The sequence below is a fragment of the Engystomops pustulosus genome, chromosome 6 (assembly GCF_040894005.1).
Source record: "Engystomops pustulosus chromosome 6, aEngPut4.maternal, whole genome shotgun sequence".
In the NCBI taxonomy this organism is placed as follows: domain Eukaryota; kingdom Metazoa; phylum Chordata; class Amphibia; order Anura; family Leptodactylidae; genus Engystomops; species Engystomops pustulosus.
In genome coordinates, this window is record NC_092416.1 from 59366782 (window position 1) to 59391333 (window position 24552).

The 24552-nt window shown below is 41.3% G+C and overlaps 1 protein-coding gene across 2 annotated transcripts in view; it reads right to left on the minus strand.

Annotated features, from left to right (window-relative positions):
• Positions 1–1136: 1136 nt before the first annotated feature.
• TNFRSF25 (TNF receptor superfamily member 25) overlaps positions 1137–24552 on the minus strand; it is a 38943-nt gene continuing 15527 nt past the window's right edge. The window contains exons 2-10 of one of the 2 annotated variants that reach the window (XM_072156264.1): positions 22994–23174; positions 21769–21897; positions 17942–18079; positions 16182–16263; positions 15609–15673; positions 15124–15228; positions 11804–11823; positions 7202–7265; positions 1137–5466 (exon numbers count right to left, since the gene is read on the minus strand). In XM_072156264.1, coding sequence (XP_072012365.1) covers positions 5195–5466; positions 7202–7265; positions 11804–11823; positions 15124–15228; positions 15609–15673; positions 16182–16263; positions 17942–18079; positions 21769–21897; positions 22994–23174 — 1056 coding nt within the window. In that variant the 3' untranslated portion in view covers positions 1137–5194. Of the gene's footprint in view, positions 5482–7201; positions 7266–11803; positions 11824–15123; positions 15229–15608; positions 15674–16181; positions 16264–17941; positions 18080–21768; positions 21898–22993; positions 23175–24552 lie in introns of both variants that reach the window. The other variant, XM_072156263.1, reaches the window with a different exon arrangement.

Consider the following 24552-nt stretch of genomic DNA (forward strand, 5'->3'; position numbering starts at 1 on the left):
GGGATGCTGGAAACTGTAGCTGGAGAGTCACAGACTACTCTGGTGAACAACAGAGCATAACTGATGGTAGACTATCTTCCTTTTTAGGAGAGGCCATCATTTTGACCCAAGTTTGGGAGATTGAACATGAAGTGGGTGCTCCACTTCTATCCACAGAGCCAATTTCTTAATGAGGAGTAGAATTCCAGGATCCATGTATGTCTATACTGTATCGATCCTAATATTTTTACAGGTCCGTACCATTTTGACCCCAGGTTCTGACTGTGTGTATCCCATAATCCATAAATACAGTGTGGACACCAAAATACAAACAGAACCATTCAGTTTGGATTCCAAGATCCATATTCATCTAACCCCCTAGACTTGCACCTCAGTGTTCATATATGATCTTGCAGTGTGGACCTAAGATCTATATTCTTTGTGAACCTTAGAGTTATACCTAAAATCCTTAAATGTTCATGCATAATGACTGTATATCGCAGGATAACACTATACCATATATAGACCATAGACAGAACATATATATGAGTAAGTCCTCTTTATAGTAAAGAGATATCCTGACTAGGGCTTTTGCCATAGGAGTGAGTTGGGTGGTCTGGACCTTCTACCCAAGGTATTAATTTTCGATGAGGTGCTCAGAACAGAGGTAATGCCTCAGGGTCATTCACAGCAAAAAATACAGTGTGAGAAGACAGGTGAGGTCAGGGGTCCAATGAGGAGGACGCAAAGCCATTATAGATTATCTCCTTGGAGGAAGAGGAGTATCATAGTCATCTGGTGATTGGGACCCACTAGGAGGGTAGGAGGGTACTTGGTGGTGCTGTCCTTCTTCTTGTGAATCCTTTGGTTTTCCTTCACAATGTCATTATGGGATCCACTGAATTAACATTTTCTGAATACACAGTCTATTGGTTCTGGGGGGATGTACAGACTTTCAGGGTGTCAATGTTTTAAGTAGCGTCATATATTGATATATTAATGAGATGGGCTGCCTGCATAATATAACAATTAGGATAAAGATCCATAAGCAGCAGCTTGGAAACATTAAAACTGAAATAAATTGAGATAGTAGCATAATCCGTATGTAAGATAAAGATTTGCCAATATTTACCTCTAATCAAGAAATTTATGACATCACAGCTTATGGCCTATTTATTAGTTAACTGTAATATATATGATGCAATCACATAACACTAACAATATAATACATATATGACTTTACATATTTACAAAAACTATGAGTGCAATGTTTTTCGTCTTAATGAGTTCAACTATTGTATCAAGTCTTTCCAACAATATTAGAGGGGTTATATAAACTGCATCTCTATAAACCAGTGCTGATGCACATATTACATCCATGCATATTGCCTAAGTCATCCCTATTATTATGAATGGCTCAATATTTCTATGGAATATATCTTGGTTATAATAAATATGTTCATATATTACCAATTCTATTCTTCATAATGTCTGTGTTTTTAATGAAAGATTCTATCAATCCTCATTTTAGGATTATAGTGTTAACAATTTCAGAAAATTCCAAAAATCCTAATGATTGTGAATTTTATGTCGGGGCATCCTCCTATGCACCAGTGCTACCCTTTTTCTTTTTCCATGAAAACATCTTATAGTTTCATCCATTTAGAAAACATTAAACTTGTTACAATTGTCATATATACAATACAAATTTGAGTAATAGGAAAGCCTAACAATGAGGCTCCAATAGATCCTATATGATTACCAATACTCCATCAGATCCTACATGGTTCCCCACTACTAGGTCTAAACTTGACAAGGGATAGGTGGGGACAGAGAAACTTGAGCTGGTACTACCGTGTTTCCCCGAAAGTAAGACAGTGTCTTACATTCTTTTTACCCCCAAAAGTCCCACTATGTCTTACTTTCGGGGTATGTCTTATATTGGAAAAAAATTGTAAATTTTTCGTTTTAACCATAAAATTAACATTTATTAACAGGCTGAACAGTATGGTATTCACCGCCAAACAGTGTTATAAAAGCAAGTGGCTAGAATTATACAGTGTAATGGGTGGTTATACAGTGTAAGGGGGGGGGGGCATTATACAGTGTGGGAGGTTATACAGTGTAGGGGGGGCATTATACAGTGTGGGACGTTATGCAGTGTAAGAGGAGGGGCATTATACAGTGTGGGAGGTTATACAGTGTAGGGGGGGCATTATACAGTGTGGGACGTTATGCAGTGTAAGAGGAGGGGCATTATACAGTGTGGGAGGTTATACAGTGTAGGGGGGGCATTATACAGTGTGGGAGGTTATACAGTGTAAGGGGGGGCATTATACAGTGTAAGGGGGGGCATTATACAGAGTGGGAGGTTATACATTGTGAGTAGGGGCATTATACAGTGTGGGAGGTTATACATTGTGAGTAGGGGCATTATACAGTGTGGGAGGTTATACAGTGTAGGGGGGGATGGGTGTTTTAACACAAACCATAGAACTGTGCAAGCAAACACACTGACACACACTACATTCATACATTATATATGTAAATAAACATGCACACAATGTTCACATATAGATCAGACATCACACCTACATACACACTACACATAACATACATACTTTTCAGTGTCACTGACTGCAGGGCTGAGTAGAGGCTGGTCCAGGCTGACATGTGCTCCCCCCCTCCAGGTCCGACTGATGTAGCAGAGTTTAGCAGCTACACAGGAGGGGGAGGAGCTGCTCCAGTAACACAGGCGGCAGCAGCACACAGCAGGAAGCTTCTCCCTTGGCTCCATGCTGCAGAGTGCACAGTGTGCAGCCCTGTCTCCTCTCTCCTCATGTGACCGAAGCCTGCACGGAGTAGCTGAGCTCCGGTCACATAATCTTCTATCCGGCAGGAGCTACAGCCGTGACATAAAGAGGCTGCAGCACCCGGCTCCCGGCAGCTCTAACTATGTCTTACTTTCGGGGTACGTCTTACATTAGCCTACCCCACTAGAACACCCACTACGTCTTACTATCGGGGGTGTCTTACTATCGGGGAAACACGGTAGTATAGAAGTATAGAACTGTTGAGCACTATATGGTAGTATTATTGGTCTATGTTTTCTAATAAATATTCCTTACCACCTTCCGAAGTAGGTAGAAAGTCCTAAACCATCTTTCACCTACACAGTCATTTTATTTAGCTTTTATTTTATTTCACCTTATAGTAGAAGGATGCTTATAGTAGAAGGATTCACTACTGCAGAGGTAATAGTTGGAAACCATTGTCTTAAATAATCCAGTATTTGTAAATAAAATATATTATAAAACAACCATTAAAATGTATTTGTGGTTGTTGTTAGTAGCAGGATCGTGAACAATTAAATAATATTCTAGGATTGTAGCTGGACATAAAGGGGTTCCTCACACTTTGATGTTCTTTGATCTTTGCATTCAAACTGCTCCCCAAACCTTCCTATCTGCTGTAATATCTAACCAGAAGCCTGCTACTGACATCTACACTCTCCGGCCACTTTATTAGGTACACCTGTCCAACTGCTCGTTAACACTTAATTTCCAATCAGCCAATCACATGGCGGCAACTCAGTGCATTTAGGCATGTAGACATGGTCAAGACAATCTCCTGCAGTTCAAACCGAGCATCAGTATGGGGAAGGTGATTTGAGTGCCTTTGAACGTGGCATGGTTGTTGGTGCCAGAAGGGCTGGTCTGAGTATTTCAGAAATTGCTGATCTACTGGGATTTTCACGCACAACCATCTCTAGGGTTTACAGAGAATGGTCCGAAAAAGAAATGGGCAGACTGGTTCGAGCCGATAGAAAGGCAACAGTGACTCAAATCGCCACCCGTTACAACCAAGGTAGGCAGAAGAGCATCTCTGAACGCACAGTACGTCGAACTTTGAGGCAGATGGGCTACAGCAGCAGAAGACCACACCGGGTGCCACTCCTTTCATCTAAGAACAGGAAACTGAGGCTACAATTTGCACAAGCTCATCGAAATTGGACAGTAGAAGATTGGAAAAATGTTGCCTGGTCTGATGAGTCTCGACATTCGGATGGTAGGGTCAGAATTTGGCATCAACAACATGAAAGCATGGATCCATCCTGCCTTGTATCAACGGTTCAGGCTGCTGGTGGTGGTGTCATGGTGTGGGGAATATTTTCTTGGCACTCTTTGGGCCCCTTGGTACCAATTGAGCATCGTTGCAACGCCACAGCCTACCTGAGTATTGTTGCTGACCATGTCCATCCCTTTATGACCACAATGTACCCTGTAACATCTGATGGCTACTTTCAGCAGGATAATGCGCCATGTCATAAAGCTGGAATCATCTCAGACTGGTTTCTTGAACATGACAATGAGTTCACTGTACTCAAATGGCCTCCACAGTCACCAGATCTCAATCCAATAGAGTATCTTTGGGATGTGGTGGAACGGGAGATTCGCATCATGGATGTGCAGCCGACAAATCTGCAGCAACTGTGTGATGACATCATGTCAATATGGACCAAAATCTCTGAGGAATGCTTCCAGCACCTTGTTGAATCTATGCCACGAAGAATTGAGGCAGTTCTGAAGGCAAAAGGGGGTCCAACCCGTTACTAGCATGGTGTACCTAATAAAGTGGCCGGTGAGTGTACATCTACAATCCTGGAATATAAATGGATTTTTCACAATCCTACTGCTACTTTTATACAAATATTTAATTTACCAATAATTTTACTACATCTACTAGAAGTCCACTGATATCTGAAGACTTATGCTGTTTTATCCAAGTATTTTTGCTCATACATTTTTATTTTTAACCATCTGTTGCTACTTATCTTTTGTTTATTATACTAAATCCTTAAGAGATAATTACAAAAACATCCAGATTATGCATCATTCAGGATCATGATATACTGTATAGAGCAGAGCTTTGCCTTTTTAGGTTAGCACTTAGCACCTAATTATTTGTATAATTCAGGGATAGAATCAATACGATATGCTGCAGTGCAAGCTGTAGGGTTGGCAAGAGCAGAATTCATCTGAATGTGTTGACTCACTTAATTTTTTGTACTTTTACAAGATGAGTATCTAACACATGTTACTAAACTGAGAACTGATGTTCCTTTTTCAAGTTTTTTATCTATAGTCTCTATGTTGCCAACGTTCATGTAGTGCTTGATGCCATATGTTTCCCATTGTGTAGCACTTCTCTGGAATCACGAATACTGTTCTATCTTTGCTTTAAGTTCTTCTGCACACCCTGATAGATTCATCCTCTCCAAGGTATGGTATACAGACTCAATACAAGCTATTTTTAACTGGCACCATCTCCTGAGCATCTCATACTGCTGGTCTCGAAAATTGGACATCTCCACTTCCACTGTCTCAATTATTTTGTCAGGCAGTTCCAAGGTCCTCATAAACTCCTTCCATCGTCTGACCGGAACGCAGTCAATGATGTCATACAACGTGCAGCTTTTCTGGAGAACTGAAGGAACATAACCTGTTTAGGATTTAACATATTACTGTGTCAGTGTTTACCCACGTTGGTGCAGTCACTATTTATCATGCTGAATATTTCATGAAGCCATTGAATTCGATTCTATTGTGGCAACAAGGAGAGCGGACAATACCGAGAGATATCAGAATCAATATTTCATGAGGTACAGAGCTGCTGGTAAAAGGGTGCACTTTGTAATCTAATACTTATAATGTATAAAAATAATGGCCCAGATATAATATTGTGTCTGCGCCAGTTTTATGTCTAAGTTTGTATAAAAAAAGGGTCTTTGGACCTTGCACATGTATTTATTATGTGTTTACCCCACAAATGTGTTACAGTTGTATTTTGTCAACACTTTAGAGGGGGGGTGGGGGTGATAGAACTTATTTCCAGTTTGCATCACATTTATGTCTAGAATCCGGCGGCACAAAGCAAAGTTCACCAAGAAAAAATTGGTGAAACTGTTTGCACATCCTAAAAACAGACCAGATTAACTAAGAGCCTGTGACACTATTAATATGGTGCAACTTGCAGAAAGAAAGTGCAAACTGCACTAAGGCAGATTGCACCAGTTTTCATGTATCTGGGGCATTGTGTCAATAAAGGGTTATCCAAATTAGAACCTTTATTTTTGTTTATTTTTCCTATTATTTGTCCACATATTCATTGGATACAAACCAAATTTAGTGAAATTCTAACTTCTGGACTGAATTTCTGAACACTCATGTTTCCAGCTGTCATATGGCCCTATGGGTGGACTGTTAGTATTGGCAATAGTAGGAGGCGGAGCACTGTGACTTTTGCTACTGTGGAGGTTCTGTTACTATTGGTTACTTTAAAGGTACTGTGACTGTAGGGGCTCTGTGACTGTAGGCTACTGTGGGACATTGTTATTATATTGGCTACAAAGGGGCACGGTTACTATACTGGCTACTGTGGGGCACTCTTATTATATGGGCTACTGTGGAGGTTTGTAAACTATTTTGGCTATTGTGGAGATAATATTTATCCATAGGAGAGCAGTAGACAATATTGAGTTTGTGATAAGAAAGTGGAGGAGATGATGATGAAGTGAGGAACAATGTGTTGCTAAATCTGCAAAGACAAGTCATGGCTAGAAGAAGATGATGATGATGGATGTTGTCAAAATCTGCTGTACTTAACTGGCATAAACTAAGTCAACTAAAGTTAGACTGGACGGTCTTATTCTATGCCAGATTTATCATCTGCCATACAATGGGGGGGATTTACTAATTGTGTCGCAAGCACGTCTGTCGGCATCAGAGATCAGTCACCGCAAAAGCACAGCCCGATGTATTTAGGTGGGGCAAGGCTTTTAGTAATTAATGGGTAGACGGAACTGATCAGTCGGGCACCATAAAAATGCCGACATCAATGAGGTGTGCGCCAAAATCTTACATGTACTGCGCCTTAATCTGACCATTTTTTTTCCTGGTCTATCGTGAGCCAGAAATTGTGCCTAAAAATGCCGACAAAAAACACATAAATGTGGAGGATAATGTGGAAACGTTAGGCCACGCCCACGCCAAAAAAAGTCAAAGGAGTCGGATAGTCGGAAACATCTGTTCTTTCTGGCGCAAACTCATTATAAATGATCCGCAACAGTTCTGCGCCAAAAAAACATTAAAATCCCGGCAATGTATTCTAGCAGAGTACACAATAAAATTGTTTTTCCAGCTGGACAACTTCTAGTATTTACCTGGAGTTAAAATTCTTGTCTCTTGGTTTGTGTCTTTCAAACCAGGCACATCTCCTCCTTCATGCTACATAAGACAAAATTGAGAGAGAAGAGAAGTGAGAGTCTTTAGAAGAGAGAAGTCTTCATTGCATGAACAGTACTTGAGCTGCTTAACTATTCTCATCTCAGACCATATTGGAGGATTTCTGCCGTCCAGCACAGTCCAAGATCAAAGAATGGATCAGGAAGTAGACTGCTCCCTTCTCGGTTTAGTGGTTGAACTGCATAACTGCAGCTTAGCTTCCTGTCCCATTCTTTGTTCTGTCTGTGGAGGTGCTGGTTGTCAGGGCTCCTCCATTCTCATATTAATGATCTATGCTTAGTATCTGGAGGTAGCTAGCCTGTGTCCTGATCCATGTAAATTAGCTTTTTATGTTATAAAATGCAAACAAACTCAAACATATGCAAAAACCGAATAATAATAAAACAAATAGACTGTAATGTAATTGTTTGAGCCTGTAGTCAGTAATGCAGCCAGAGGCGGAGGGCCACTTTATCCTTCACTTTCCCCAGCTGGTCTGACACAAAGGGATGATTCATCTCCATGTATTGTCTTCTCTGTTTTGGGAACTGGTGTTGGACACGGCTGTTTGTACCACTGTCATCTCTATACAGACGGTAAACTTTGCATAAGGAGCCTGATGTTCCTGTCTGATTCGTAGACAAAGCAAACTCCATAAAGTATTCATTGAGCACATATTTAATGCATACAGCTCTGAATGTTTCATCACGTCTTCTGTTACTAGGCGACGCCAAGAAACAGGGATGTAAACAAATCTCCTATATGCTAATGAGAATGAAAGGTAAGGTGTAAGAGTGTAACCCAAAAATCTCCTTATATAACCTGGTTATCAGTAACAGAGGCAAATCGAGAAGTAAGAGGCACATGTCATTGCTATGTCAAAAGGAATAGTAGTTTACATGTCTCTTATAGGTTAGGGAATATGCAACTCCCCTTTAAGTAAAGAAATTTAGATAAGGTCAGCTGTACATCCACAGGAGTTATCTCTAGAGTTAAGCAAATTGGATGGCGATAACAGGTTAATGATGTAGCCATGAAAAGAAAAAGCAAACAATAGGTTTTCACAATATCACGGTACACCAGGGCCTCAGTATTATTGTGTCACGTTTCTGTGGGTATCTCTTTACCCCCTATCTAGCTAATATCTATTTAACCACAAGGTCCCATTTCCGTTTTTGTGTTTCCATTTTTGCAAACGCAAAGTTTTATATTTTTCCATTACAAGGATGCAGTAAAGTAGACACAAATCTGCAGTTCTGCCATTTTCTCATAGGCCTTGTTTTTAGGGGTTTTACTATTTGGTCCAAATTGCACATCATCCCCTTTATCATAGAGATACAAAAGTTGGATTGTTTTATTGATGTTTAAAAGGGAACCTGTCATCAGGATTCCACATGTTCTTTTTGTTTCATATATTGTTTCATAATTAGATCATAGAAAAACACAATTTTCATAAAATAGTCATGGCAATAGTCATTCTTTCTTTTTAACCCTATTACAATTGTACAATCTAAAAGTACATTGAAAAGAGGTTGATTGATAATAGCCAATTGTATGTGAACAATTATAATATTGAAAAAAAAACAACAACCCCCATAACTGTGCCGTAGGCTCCATTCCCTTTCCTCCAGCATTAATCTTCCTCTCATCTGCACACTAGCTATTCCCTTTTCTCAGTGGGTTTAAGCAGGGGCGTCACTAGGTCACGAGCCTCGGATCTTTTGCCCCCAGACAATGGATCCCAGGCGTTTAACCTATTGCACACCGTGGTCACATGGTCTAAGTGGATTCCCCTCTGAAGCGGATACCCCCTGTGAGCCCAGCGGGGGATTCAATCCATCCTGTGGCAGCCCCGAAGTCCAGTGTGTGCCCGAGGCTCCTGGATCCCCTGCATGTCGGGTTCTGTCACACGGCTGGAACTAACTGAGCATGTGTCAGTGTGTGCAAGGGCTTGAACAAGTGATCAGTAAAAATCATTTTTAGAATAAAAAATAAAGGAAAAAAACATAGAACCAGCACGTCAAATGGCATAAAAAAACTAAAAACTTCCCGTAATATAGCATTTTTCATCAAATATCCTAACAAAATATGTTCTTAAAAGTGATCAAAAAAAGTTATGTGCCCCAAAAAGATACTACTGAAAATGACCACTCTTTTTGCAAAGGATAAGCCCTCAACCAGCTTTGTGAACAGAAAACTACAGAACTTATGCCTCTGAAAAGAAGTAAAATTGAGAAAAGATAAGAAAAACTATATAGCTGAGGTATCACCATAATCACAGCGAACCAGAGAATACAGATAAAGTATTATTTTTATGTTACAGTGAGCAGCCAAAAAAAGTGCTCAAAATCCAAAACAAAAATGGATGTCAACCTTAAAATAGTTACTAATCTGGTGAATAAGACCCTCCTAAAATTATGCATCTATATAGTGTATCTCATCCCCCACAAATAATAAGCCTGAATATGTTCACATTACAAAAAATTTTAAAATTTAAAGTTGTTCAATGTGACAACACAAATCTGCTGTGAATGGCGCTGCTCTCATTCCATGCCCGGCCGTGTGCCTATACAGCAGTTTACCACCACGTAAGCGAAATGTAAACATTTGGGAGAAATTGTTAAATTGGTTATCAAACTCTGCAGAGCATTTTAAAATATTTAATTCATTATGAATGTGTTTTACATACTTTGAGGGGTGTAGATTCTACAGTAGGTAAAATGGAGGAAGCCACAGCACCCGTGGAGTTAAATTCCAGAAATCTTTATTTTAATCCAGGCATAAAAACACGCTGGTTTGATTCATCACAAATCCTTATCAAGCTTGCTTGATAAAGCTCCATAGAGATTAATAGAGCAGAGTGGTCTTGCGCAGCCGTCTGCTCCATTGGACCCCTCGTTTTCGTGAGCTGTGGGGGTTTCTGCACTGAGACCCCCACTGATCAGCAACTTAAGCTCTGTCCCCTGGATAGGGCATAACTGTAGTTTGTGGGAAAATCCCTTTAAGGTGTGGAGTTAAGATACATGCAGCGTTCAGTCTTTAGTGAATTTGTGACTTTTCTAAACATAAGTCCCAAAAAGTCTCCGAAAGTCACAATGAGTTCTGAGATAATTTCTATGTCTGGTCAGGGGCAGCCTTAGAATTTCACCCAAATTTTGGAACTTTTTTTTTGCAACTCAGGGCGCACTGTAGAAAACTAGAGAATGGCAAACTTTGAAAAGGGCAAGCCAAAAGAAAACAGAGAAAACAATCTCAATTCTCTCCATGTTTGCGTGGGTTTCCTCCGGGTCCTCCGGTTTCTCCCACAATCCAAAACATACTGGTAGGTTGATTAGATTGTGAGCCACATTGGGGACAGGGACAGATTTGGCAGCTCTGTGCAGCACTGCGTAATCTGTGTGCGCTATATAAATAAAGGAATTATTATTATGAAATGGATATGTTAAAGTGTTACAATTATAACCAATTATCGTGACGCATATCAGATTCTAAAAACAGAGTCTGGTCATTAAGCTGAAAACAAGTGTCTGTTAAAAGGGGTTAAAGGAGGGTCTACACTGTCCCATTGGCCACGTCCATCCTGTTGATTCAGTTGGGTCAATGACACTAGTTAGTAAAATAATAAAAGGTAAGAGGATCATTCCCACAATTTTCCAATATAGTTTTGAGCAGATTTCCAAAATTGTTGCACTTGCCAAAGCCTATAGTAAGCGTTTGGCAGTTTGGACAACAGTGTCATCTCTCCAGTCCAGATAGTTTGGTATCGTATATAATGCCATAAATGATCCTTAGTTGTGTTTTTCACCAGATATCACTAGTGATATGTTTCCTTCTCCAACCTTAATCTCTCCCAATAGTAGTCCTTCTACAGTATGTGATATGTTCACTTGAAAGTACTTTCACAAATGTATCACTTAGTATATAATATAGAATGAATTGAGAGAAATGAGTCAAGGGTCTGCGGTTATTAATTAACATTACTGCTTTCACTTTTAAAAGTTGATAAACTGACTACCTGCCAGCAAAGTACATTGAGTCTTGGGGATGTCTCAGTCCCTGTGTCATCATCATTATTTCCTCACAGCTCTCGCAATTCTCCCTCCTTTCCACTCCTTCCTCCCTTTTGCAGACAGGAGCTAATTCAGTGCTAATTCAAGCTCATTTTCTTTAGGCTCATGCCAGCATGAAGGGGGGGGGGGGTGGATGAAGAAGGAGGAACAAGAGTTGTGAGGAGATAATGATGATGACACTGGAAGGTGGAAGCCTCCTTGACTCACTCCAGTTTGATAGTTGGGAAACAAGAATGATGGGCGAAATTAGTAAAATTAATTATAAAAGAAGATTTGGAATTAAAAAGGCTATGGGAAGCTGTCATTAGGTGATAATGTGAAAACCTGATGACAGGTTCCCTCGGGTAGTTTAAAAGTAAAAAAGTTGGAAAAACAGAAAGGCAAAAACTAAAAAGGGCCAGATCCTGAAGGGGATAAAAAAACAATTATTCTAGCCATGATGTCATGATGACACTTAAGACATGATCTTACCACTGTGAAGATGAGTTCACCTGAAAAACATGAAAAGAGAATATCATAATTTTGTACATCAAAATATATAGAACCATTAACACATTGGCATCCAAAATCTTAAAAGAGAACTGATGTTCCTGGTGGCCATTTATCTCATACACAACATTGGCTCTTTGGGGCTCATTTATCTTAAGTCTCGGTTTATGCGCTTGCTTTTTTTATTTGCCTTTTCTACCGGTGAGATGTATCTCAGTAATTTTCTTTATTGATACATGTGGCATTTGAGGAGCTTCGATTTGTAGAGTACAGGCAGTCCCCGGATTACGTACAAGATAGGGTCTGTAGGTTTGTTCTTAAGTTGAATTTGTATGTAAGTCAGAACTGTATATTTTACCATTGTAATCCCAGACAGAACTTTTTTGTTCTCTGTGACAATTGGATTTTAAAAATGTTGGGTTGTCATAAGAACCAGGATTAACAATAAAGCTTCATTACAGACACCTTTGAAAACTGTTACAGTTGTTTATTGTAGCCTAGGACTAAAGTACAATAAATTACCAATATCCAGAGGTCCGTTTGTAACGAGGGGTCGTATGTAAGTCGTGTTCTTAAGTAGGGGACCGCCTGTATTTGCAACTTTTTAAAACTAAATTTGCTAAAAGTCGCAAAGCTAAGCTACATGCCTGTGACAGCCATGTATTCAAGCCAAATTGTCATAAGTTTCACATCTTCATTCAGGTTTGAACTCTGAACACTGCAGAAAGCTCGCCTCTGGGAAAACTTTAAAGGGGGAGTGTATTGGGCACACAAAAATTAACAAACGTGCACGTGCACCACAAGAAGTTGCAAAAAAGAAAGAAAAAGCCAAGTCAAACATTAGATACATGTGCACAATGTATGATTGTGTTGGAGTAAGAAAAGATGAGCAGTTACTGCACGTTCCTCACTAATACCCCCCAACGTACCTTACTACTATATACGTGTTAAAATTCAAGAGGTCTCAATGTTTGTAGAGGGTTGGAGACTTTTTACTTATAAAGTGCCACAAAATTTGTAAATAGTTTTTTAACTACTTTTTAAAATTTTTCCTACGGCTAAAGTAAAAAGTGGAGTGCAAACTGGTCGATGCAATAATAACAAGACATTTTGAAGTAGCAGTAATAGTACATCCCCCAGTGTACTTAAACTTCTTCTCCTATCACCATGGGGTAGGGCAGTGATGACCAACCTAGGACACGCATGTCAGTGCTGACACGCATAGCCATTTTCAGTGACACGCGGCCGCCGGAGAGTTAAGTTTAATCCTCGGCTCCTACACGGCCAGGTGCAGTAGCCGGGAGGCTGAGAGATTGTCCAGCACAGTGTAATAAATAGATGTAGTATGGCAGTACATGGTAGGATCAATCACACAACCTAGGATTAAAGTACCCTAGAAGTTAAATAATTATACATATTTGTTATTTAAACTATAAGTATCACAAAATTATGTTTTTTTTGTCAAGGTGACACACCACCCGAGTTATGCTCGGTTTTTTGGCGAATTTTGACACACCAAGCTCAAAAGGTTGCCCATCACTGGGGTAGGGGGATATATTATTGCAGTTACGTCAGTTTCCTGTCTTCAAAATTCCTCAAAATTGTGGTATCTGCTGATTTGCAACTTTTTATTACACTGGGCCAAACCAGTCAGCTTTCTATGGGTTTATTGTGTGAATCGAGATGTGATAGACACATTGCTGAAATTAGGGATTTTTCAAAAATTGGGCATTTATAAGCAATTACCTCCAGGCCCTCAGTGTGGTAGGAAAAACATGAGAACCAACTGTGACTAATCCTCTCCCGACATTAACACCTCATTTGCCAAACTGAAACCACATCTATCAAGCTGTCTAAGCCACTATAATAAGTCTAACGTGCATAAGACTTCCGTAAACCTCCCTCAACTTTTATGCCATATCTTCACATTCTGAGGCCGATAACTATTTCATATGGTGTATGGAGCTTTGTAAGGTGTAGTTTTTTTTTTGGAACAAGCATAATTTTAATTGTTAACATATTGGGGCTCATTTACTAAGGGTCCGCGGGACTGCGCTTCCGTCGGTTTTCCCGAATATTTCCATTGTGCGCCGAATTGCCCCGGGTTTATGGCGCACGCGATCGGATTGTGGCGCATCAGCACCGGCTTGCACGCGACAGAAACGGGGAGGCGTGGCCGTCGGACAACCCGACGGATTCGGACAAACCGCGGAATTTAAAAACGGAATTGTGCGCAAGGCACACACTCACATACACCAGGAAGAAGCAGGACCTCAATGCAGAAGCGACGGATGCAGGAACTCGGGCACACGGGCTTAGTGAATCGCGGCAGACCGGAATCCACGTCGGACAACGCACTGCGGGATTGCGACAGGACCGGGTAAGTAAATGTGCCACATTGGGTAACAGTCTGCACTAGTATTCTGGCATAGATCACACATAAATACATGTGCAAACTGCTTCCACATGTATTTATCAAGTTTCCACCAGTATTGTGCCGCGGCTGCACTATGCACAACAGAACACAATGCTGTGCACATAAATTGGCATTCCTGTGTGTAATTGTGGGGAAGTCTGTTAAACTGAGTGCAACAGAAAAAAACTGGTGCACTCAGTTTAAGCACTGGACGCCCGCAGGGTGCGCCAAATTCATTAATCCCGTGCACCGGTCTTCATTAATCCCGTGGACTCTGCACAATAGTGAAGCAAACTGTCTCACTGATAATAAATGTAGCCCTTTGTTTTTTGTTCACCACCAGGAATAATCATCTTTGTATTTTGATAACTAACATGTTTATTTCTATTTATTTACGTTCTATGGATAGGGGGGTGATATTAAATTTTAAGCTTTTAAAGCTCTCAGAAAGCTGTCACAGGAAAAGATTTGTACCCCCCATATCCATATAAGAGCCACAATCACTTTTGACCTCAACACTTAAAGCGTGAACAACACTAGTTCATCTGACACTCACCATTTTTAGTGGGACATTTATCAGTGCTTCAATGCCAGTTTTGTAGCGAGAAGCACTGAAGTAATCGCAAGAAATTAAGATTATTATTGGGACTATGCCACCTCCACGCCATATGGGCATGAAGGGATGTGGCAGCCAGTGGAGTGGTCTGACACAGGGCCTTATGCTTATTCACAGTGGCAACGGGGAATGGGCTTTATCATACATAGTTTCACGGAGCTCCAGCATATAATAGTTCTCCCTATTCTCATTTCTAATGGTAGACGGGATCCAGAAGGACCTACCAGATTCTCTGCAGCAAGAATATATATTATACTGATACACACTTACCCTTTCTGTGTTTCTTCTTTTTCTTGTGCTTGTGAAGAAGAAAACCTACACATGGTAGAAGAAGCAGCAGCAAGGCCCCAATCAATATATAAGGCACCGGCATTGCTAAAAAAAAAACATAATACAAAGTTCTTATTACACTTTATGTGTAACATAGATTCTTAGTATAGTCGCATAGGATTAAAGCTTTAATACTGCCCTTTTATTGCATTCAATATATCACCAGTTTGCAATAGCCATTGTGCCCCCCCTACTGGTGGGAAGTAAAGGTAAACTGGTTTGCTATGTATACTAAGGGGTTATTTCTCTTTTTTTTCTTTTCCTTGAGCTCTTTTTGCATCTTCTGTCTTTGTACTCTCCGCTGTTTGTCAAATACAGGGGTTTTTTTTAGACTTTTTAAGGTCAAATTTTCATTAAACTACAACTAAAAAACATGCATCAGACTAAAATAAATCTGCCCCTAAGTTACTCTACATTTTACTTACCTGAAACAACTCGTTCACACACAGGTGAGCAGCTGGAATTAGTCGTTTCGCAAAGATTATCTGATCTAAAAAAATAAATTGTACGAACAAAGTATAATGTAAACAACAGCAAATAAATATAGTAAGTGGAAAAGCAAAAAAGATTAATAAGAATCAGAATATGTGCAAGAAATTCTAATCAGTCCTTCATCCCTTCATATATTCCCTGGACCTGTCATGTCAAAAATGGGAAATGTATAAATAAATCTCATCTCTGTGATTTGTAAAAACCTGTACAGTAAAATGAATAAATTATATTGGACAGGTAACAATATAATAAAAAAAACTAACCTATAAAAAGCACAGAAAATAAGACAAAAATGTCTGAAAAATTTCAGAAAAATCAAACTTATAATCCACAGATCCACAAAAATATTTTCTAGATAAAAGTGTTTCTGCCGTGTAAAAATATACTATAAACTAAATATGAATTGTCCTCTTACAAAAATCTATAAACACATATGTAGGGCAATGGAGAAAAATCCTGAGATTAAGACCCCATGTAATACGTTCATCATGGTTCTGGTCACTTACTGATTACAGCGATGACATTCACTTTTTTCCTCGTAGAAACCGGGAAGGCAGTCGCCACATTTAGTATCACTTGTTGAGGAGCCTGTTTGGAAAAATATAGTATACATATAGATGTAGGTCTCTCTCACAACTGAAATAATGTTCCAAAATATGTAGAATGCGATTAAACGGTACAGTGTTGTTTATCCACTAGGTGGCAGAAAAGAGACAATGAACCTGTTCACACTGGAAAGCTTTCTACTTCCTTATCTTAACCAAAGCAATTCAAATAGAAGACATATATACTATAGTATGTATAGCATAGTATGTATGTGTGATCTAATTTACCCTATAATAATGACCCCTTTCCCCTAAATGCTGGTACAGTAAGGTGTCACTTGTTTGCAATGGATTTTATGCTACTGCATATATAAAGTGAACTACACAGTATATGATTTTCAGATAGCTGCAAATTCATGCACTAGTCTATGTAAGAAAAGGATTAAAGGACATCTACCACCAGGATGAATGATTGTAAACCAAGCCCACTGACATACTGGTGTGTGCCCCCTCTGGCAGGACCTGCTCTTATTTTAGCTTCTTATGTCCTGGTTTTTAAAAAAAAAAAAGGTTTTGAAAATTATTCAAATGAGCCTGAGGGGCTCTGGGCTCAATTAACATCTATGGAGCTAGGAGTCCCTCAGTCTCTTTTGCATAATTTTAAATCCTTTTTTAAAGGACATAAGAAGCTAAAAGAAGAGTGGATGCTACTGGAGCAGGTACATGCCAGCATGTCAGTGTGCTTGGTTTACAATCCTTCATCCTGGTGGTAGATGTCCTTTAATCCTTTTCTTACATAGACTTGTGCATGAATTTGTGTTTAATTATGCATTGGAAACTTATCCAGCACATCATGTAACCTTATCTAAAATATAAAGTATGGAAACAGCCTAAGATTTTTACAGAATACATTTTCACTTAGATGTCTCAATAACATTATTACATGGATGGACAAATCATTGCCTTCCTCAAAAGCAGCACCAGGTTGTGCTGCTTGGGTGTCATTCTTTATTCCCCTACTCAGACTGCCTCTCTCTCGATGAACAGGTCTCTTGCCTGAAATAGTTTGCCATGTTTCCTCGCCCAAGATCCAGAGCCCATAGCTAAGATTAAGAGTAGTGTTGAGCGGAGACAAAGGGTCTCCAGGACCAGACCCATTCATTAGAAGTTCAGGGTTCGGATAACAACCACGATCAGTGAGGTAACCCTTTAAAAGCTGCTGGCAAAGTTGACAGCAGCATCTAAATTACTTGTAGCTGCACATGCACCATTTTTAGGAGGATTGTCGCACCATGATTACGTTGGTTAGGTTAGTGGCAGTAATTTAAATACCACTGCCTACTTTGCCAGAAACATTTAAACAGTTAACATCTGTGATCAGTGCCAGCAACGATGTTACTGACATTTTTTAAAATTTGGGGGTGGGTCCAAACTTGGCCGAACGCAAATTGCAACGGGTCCATTCATCACTAATTATGAGGTGCCAGGTTACTCCTTGTAAAAATATGATTAGGGGGCATACTATTTGCAATGGAGCCCAACAACAAGAATTGAGTATTCCAGCATCACCATAGAAGGAAATATCTGGAAATGCAGAGTTTTGTAGTCACTATCCTCTGGGGCTGAAGAACGAGGTTCCTTGTTGGGAAATTGGTGATTGAGGGTGAAGGAGAGACAAACCATTTAACCGATGGGATTAAAATGAGAAGATTTCTACTTACAGTTACTGATTATTTTTCGATTGTGGCATTTTGTACACGCTTGGCAGGGGTCTTGTTCTCCAAGCCGATAATAACCTTTTACACAGACACATACTGCATTGCTTGTTGCAGAACATCTCACTGCTTCGACTTGTATGTCTGTCAAAGCAAGGATTAAAATATACTTAATTTTCTATGCAAATTTTACTGACACATTTTTATAATGGCAACCAAATAACAGAACTCAGGTACTAAACATTGCAGCCTCATACCTTCTGGAGGAAACAAAACATATGACTTCAGCAATGATCTTTAAAGTGTTAATGACTCCATTTGTTCCCTGGATAAGGCTGTATCACCACGGGCTTCCCCATCCATTACCCAGGGACATATCTTACAGACACTCAGGGGTTGCCCCAGGGAGAAACCAGTACATCAGTACATATTTCTTGCACACACCACCTACTGGAGTCCTGCTAGGCTGTAGGACAGCCGCAACCCCCAGCCACTCCGGTATTCTGGGCCCTGTCCGCCTCCAGGCCCCCAAAAAAGGCTAGGCCCCGGTGTGTGTGTGTGGGGGTGTTCACTCTCCACCACAACTCCTCCAATCCAGGTTAAATATTGTGGCACACCAAACTAGACCAACTAATAGGAGGTGCAAATTATGACCACTGTTCTTATACTGCACCAGAATAATCATCCAGCCTCAGACACAATAATTACTCTTGCAACACCCCTGCCAATACATGGGCAAGGGAGTAGTTGCGAACAACGTCCTCTCCAGGTTAGGAGCTGACAGAGGGAGTCGCGAACCCTCCAGGAAGGCTCCAGAACCTGAGCACTAGGTATTAGCAGCTGTAGATCCTGCCTTGGTTAATGGTATGTGAATTATAACCAATTGTATTCCACCATGTACACTGGAGTGTGATTGGAGAGTAAGCCACCACCTGACCAGGAAAACAAAACCCCTGGACAGGGAGGGGCTAGGAATTTTAGGTCTCTTGAATTCCAGAAACCACTTAGAGCACATGCTCTGACCACAGGCCTCTTAGGCCCTAGCTCTCACTAGAGAGCACATCCTGTCCCACAGACAGAGAAGGAGAGAAACAGTGTCAGTCCACCATCAGGGCTGATACTAAAATAAAACCAAAATAAAATCTGCATCTTCCACAACTAGCTGCCAGGCTGGTGAACCAATTCCAGAGTACCACTCTCCATGACCACTCCTGTAATCCGAAATCTCCAGTAATCCGGAATCTTTTCTGAGACCGTTATGGCCTGTTGCCTGCAGTTGTTCTAATAAAGTTATTTTGCACAATGTTGCCTCAGTTTGTTCTCTGGATAAGGCTGTACCACTATGGGCTACCCCATCCATTTCCCAGGGACATATCTTACAGACACTCAGGGGTTGCCCCAGGGAGAAACCAGTACATCAGTGTCTCCCTCCATATTTCTTGCACACACCACCTACTGGAGTCCTGCTAGGCTGTAGGACAGCCGCAACCCCCAGCCACTCCGGTATTCTGGGCCCTGTCCGCCTCCAGGTCCCCAAAAAAGGCTAGGCCCCGGTGTGTGTGTGTGTAGGGGTGTTCACTCGCCACCACAACTCCTCCAATCCAGGTTAAATATTGTAGCACACCAAACTAGGCCAACTAATAGGAGGTGCAAATTTTGACCACTGTTCTTATACTGCACCAGAATAATCATCCAGCATCAGACACAATAATTACTCTTGCAACACCCCTGCCAATACATGGGCAAGGGAGTAGTAGCAAACAGCGCCCTCTCCAGGTTAGGAGCTGACAGAGGGAGTCGCGAACCCTCCAGGAAGGCTCCAGAACCTGAGCACTAGGTATTAGCAGCTGTAGATCCTGCCTGAACAGGCAATGGTTAATGGTATGTGAATTATAACCAATTGTATCCCCCCATGTACACTGGAGTGTGATTGGAGAGTAAGCCACCACCTGACCAGGAAAACAAAACCCCTGGACAGGGAGGGGCTAGGAATTTTAGGTCTCTTGAATTCCAGAAACCACTTAGAGCACATGCTCTGACCACAGGCCTCTTAGGCCCTAGCTCTCACTAGAGAGCACATCCTGTCCCACAGACAGAGAAGGAGAGAAACAGTGTCAGTCCACCATCAGGGCTGATACTAAAATAAAACCAAAATAAAATCTGCATCTTCCACAACTAGCTGCCAGGCTGGTGAACCAATTCCAGAGGACCACTCTCCATGACCACTCCTGTAATCCGAAATCTCCAGTAATCCGGAATCTTTTCCGAGACCGTTATGGCCTGTTACCTGCAGTTGTTCTAATAAAGTTATTTTGCACAATGTTGCCTCAGTTTGTTCTCTGGATAAGGCTGTACCACTATCCATTACCCAGGGACATATCTTACAGACACTCAGGGGTTGCCCCAGGGAGAAACCACCTTCTGGAGTCCTGCTAGGCTGTAGGATAGCCCTCCAGTCCCCAAGGCCGCAGCCGCCAGTCACTCCGGTATTCCTGGCCCTGGCTGCCTCCAGTCCACAAAAAAGGCTAGAACCCAGTGGGGGGGGGGGGCAGGGTGTTGCACTCTCCACCACAACTCCTCCAATACAACTCCAGGTCAATCACACCTCTTTGAAATTCTATGTTACGAATTAACACTGATTGTGAATCACTTTATTCTGCAAATGGCACAAACAGCAGGTAGAAAAGATAATTATCAAGTCAACCTCTATGAAGAAATAATTCTGTAGTTGGTGACCACAGACCATGGGGGGAAATTTATCATACTCCGGCGCTCATGATAGGCCTGCCGCTGCATTTTCACAGCCTCTTGATGTATCGGGCAGGCTGCAGCACATATTCTACACCAGGCAGTGGCTGGCGTAGAAATAAACGCAACCAGCAACTTTCCATATGTGAAAAATTGCCGTCAGCAGTGAGTGCGCGGGCGTGGGGACAGTAACTCCCCACACAGGCCCACAACCCGGCAATAAGCTAGCATTTGGGATTATTTCAGGGCCTCTATGCCACTGACGTGCAAAAGGGCGTGGCCAGCCGAGCGGATGGCCCGGACGTCATCCATAAGTTCATGTTCTGCTTACAGCCCGACACCAGTCACAGAACACAGAACAACAAGACTGGCGGATTCAACATGGGCACTCTGTGCTCTTTATGGAGGAGAGCAGGTTCACAATGAGCACATATGACAGATGTGACAGACTCTGCTGATTCCATGGAGAATGTTTTGCAGTTTGCAACATACTCCAGCATGACTGGTTTAGCAGCTGGTCAGTAATTCTGTGGGAAGGCATTTCTTGGGAGAGCCACACAGATCTGCATGTGCAAGCCACAGGTACCCTGATTGCCATTAGGTACCGGCAGTGGCCTAACTACTGCCGTAGCAGCCGCTACGGGGCCTGTGAGGTTCAGTAAGTGGTCCAGGGAAGCATTGCCAGGTACCTAACAGATTGTGTGCCCGGGCCCCTCACTTTGTGTCCTGGCTAGCGCCCACCTCTTTCCTGGCCCGCCCACCTCTCTCTTGGTCCTCCACCCACCACCACCTTGAAACGCCCACCCGCCACCACCCTGACCAGCCCGCCGGCATGGGTGACTGCCCGCCCATCCCCCTGCATAGCGGCACAGCCATGAGGCATTGAGGCATTTCCAATGAAGTTGGATCAGCCTAAAATTTGAGTTTTCTCTTAGATTGTAAGTAACATTCCAAATCCAGACCTCCATTGAAATGACGTATTGCAACTGGAATATTTCATTCATTGACATCCAGGAAGTTGTATTATGGTTTTCCCTTTATTTTTTTGAGCACTGTATAATTTGGCACTGACAATGTGCACTTACCTGGCAGACAACTTGTACACCGTTTGCATTTAGTTAAGTAGTTAATATCTGGAAGGAAAGTTCCCACTTGACAGGGTGTGCATACAGTATCCTGACCAGTAGTGGCACATGGTTTCTCCACATGTTCTCCTGAAAAAAAAAAAATATATATATAGCAGTGTTTCATATACGCCATATTGCCAACCGGACTTTCTACAATGGAGAATTAGTCACTATACTGTGCTTTATATTGACCATGAGATGCCTCCTCATTTCCGACCAATATCACAATATCAATTTGGCTTCCATCTTACTACAAAGACGTCTCTTTACTCAAAAGGGCTTGCCCCTGCCACGCTGCCCCTTTAATGTGTGCAAAAAAGCTTAAAAGTGACAGAAAATAAGCTGTTGTTGTTAAAACAGAGCTGCAGTACATCATCTATGAATTCTATGGTTTTGCATATCAGGATACAATGAAAAAATATGGACCTCAGATGGGCTACAAATTATGGAAAGTCAAGATAAAGCGCCAGTCACACACATGTATGCCATGATGGTACCCACCCCGATGTAGCACAGGTTTGGCTGGAGAAGGGGAGGGGGGAGCACTCCTCACCCCTCTTCTCTCCATATTTCCAGGAAAAAAATAGAGCATGCTGTATTTTTTTTCCAGTGATGGCACAGTATGGTGACACCTGTGTGTGCTTAGTGTACCGTGCCTATGTACAATGCACTTCTATGACAGCCCTATGCTAGATACCGTTCATACACCTAGCATACAGCCGCCATATACTTTTGTGTAAAAGGGGCCAAAGATGAACAAAAACGTAGCAGAGATTCTATTGGGGCAGAGCATTTCCTATGAAAGCATTTCATCATACAAATATGTCATAACGCCCCAAGGGTTGTATGGAGAGGGCTCATGGGTTAAGTTCTCTCCATACAGGATGTAACCTATTAGGCACTACAGTCGAGACCATGGAGATGACATAACAGCCATGGCAGCTCTAGGAGCCTCCCAGGCCTGTTATCAGACATAATCTACTACAGTTATCCAGAGATCTATAATTAGAGATCTAAGATTACTAGAATGCTGCCTCCATGCAGAAGAATTTAATGGCAATTATACTGTCCGTTTGTAGGGGCCTACTGGTCAGACCCTAAGCAATGAGACACCACTGGCCTTTCCAAAGCTGTAAACTTTCTGCACCCCTTTAAGCATTCACATGAAGCGCGCTTAGCTCACCACCGGGGCACTTCCTGCAGCAGCGTCCAACGAGCTTATCGTAGTATGTTCCGTTGTCACAGATTGACCGCTTGTGGCGCCAGAGATTGTTGAATCCTTGGTCTGTTTCATCATTGCTGGAGTTAAATCTCTCACTGCTCTTCTCTTGTGCATCAATGTTTTTAGATTCCGATAAGTAAACCTACGTATGAAAGACGAATGAAAAAGAATGATTTGGATCTTGCATGACATCTTTTCTGGTTCAAAAACATTATAGATTTAAGTGTAAAATTTTTCTTGTGCATGATATAACATCCGAGTGCTGTTATGCCCCCTCCCACCACAAACCTCAGAGTGGAATTATGCCCAATTTTTTTCAGTGAGTTTATTAACACTGACAAACTATCAATGACAAACCTTTATAACACTCTGGAATCCAGTACATATCCATGAGGAACCGCCACGTGCCTCCACATAGGAAGACCTCATTATGGTCACTAACTTTTTAACCCCCTTGCCGCCCATGAACTTGATGCTACATTTCTACATTTGCACCATATTCTTGTGGGCTTCATTTCACGGCTTTCACTGAGCATGACACACCTTTCCTTATTTCTTTGGGTCAGAACCATCATGGAGATACCATATTTATATAGGTTTTATTAGATAAAATATAATAGATTTTCGTTTCGCCATATACTGTAACTTTAATGTGTCAACGTGTGTTAGGAGCTGATGTTTTCAGTACTCCGCATGTTGTGCCCCTTTATAATCAAATTTTTATGTGTTGCAAAAAAGTGGCCAATCAGACAAATGCGTGTTTTTTCATTACTGGGTTTACCGCTAGGAATATACATTTTTATCAAGATTTTTAGAAGAGAGCAAAACCTAATTTTTTTATTTGCGTTCTAGGTAAAGGGGGAAATTTTAAATGTATTTTTCTGTATAGATTTTTTCTGCTCACTTATGCAATATTCTGTAATACTACTGTATTGCAGTATATTGTAAAATCAGTGGATCTGTAAAAGAGCACCCAACGGCTAATAATGCAACATTGTGCAATGACCAGATCTAACATGATGGCACCAATGAAGCACCATTATTTAAAGGGAACCATTAACCATGGAGGTCAGTTTTACCTGAAGACTTGTTCCAATAGCCTAAGGCATGTTGATCTCATAAATACCTTTGTTAGCAATATGAATAAATCCAGTTCTTTTTGATCAATTATTCTACATTAAATGGCTTCCTTTACAGCAGCGTGTTGTCAGTAGCGGGGCAGTCCAAATGACACAAGTCATCTTCTACTCACTTATGGAGCAGGGGAGAGGCTTAGGGAGGGGAATGAGTGAGGAGGGGATTGAGGAGAAGATGACTCATGCCATATGGAGTGCCCACCCCCTCCAGGACTCACCAGACACAGCTGGCAGGGAGCCAGGTAATGTAAAATAATCAATTAAAAAGCACTGTATTTATTCATATTGCCCACAGCATGCCAGAGGCTATTGCAATCGGTTTTCAGATAAATGACTTCCCTGATGACAGGTTCCCTTTCAGTGTCACCATCATGTTTGATAGCG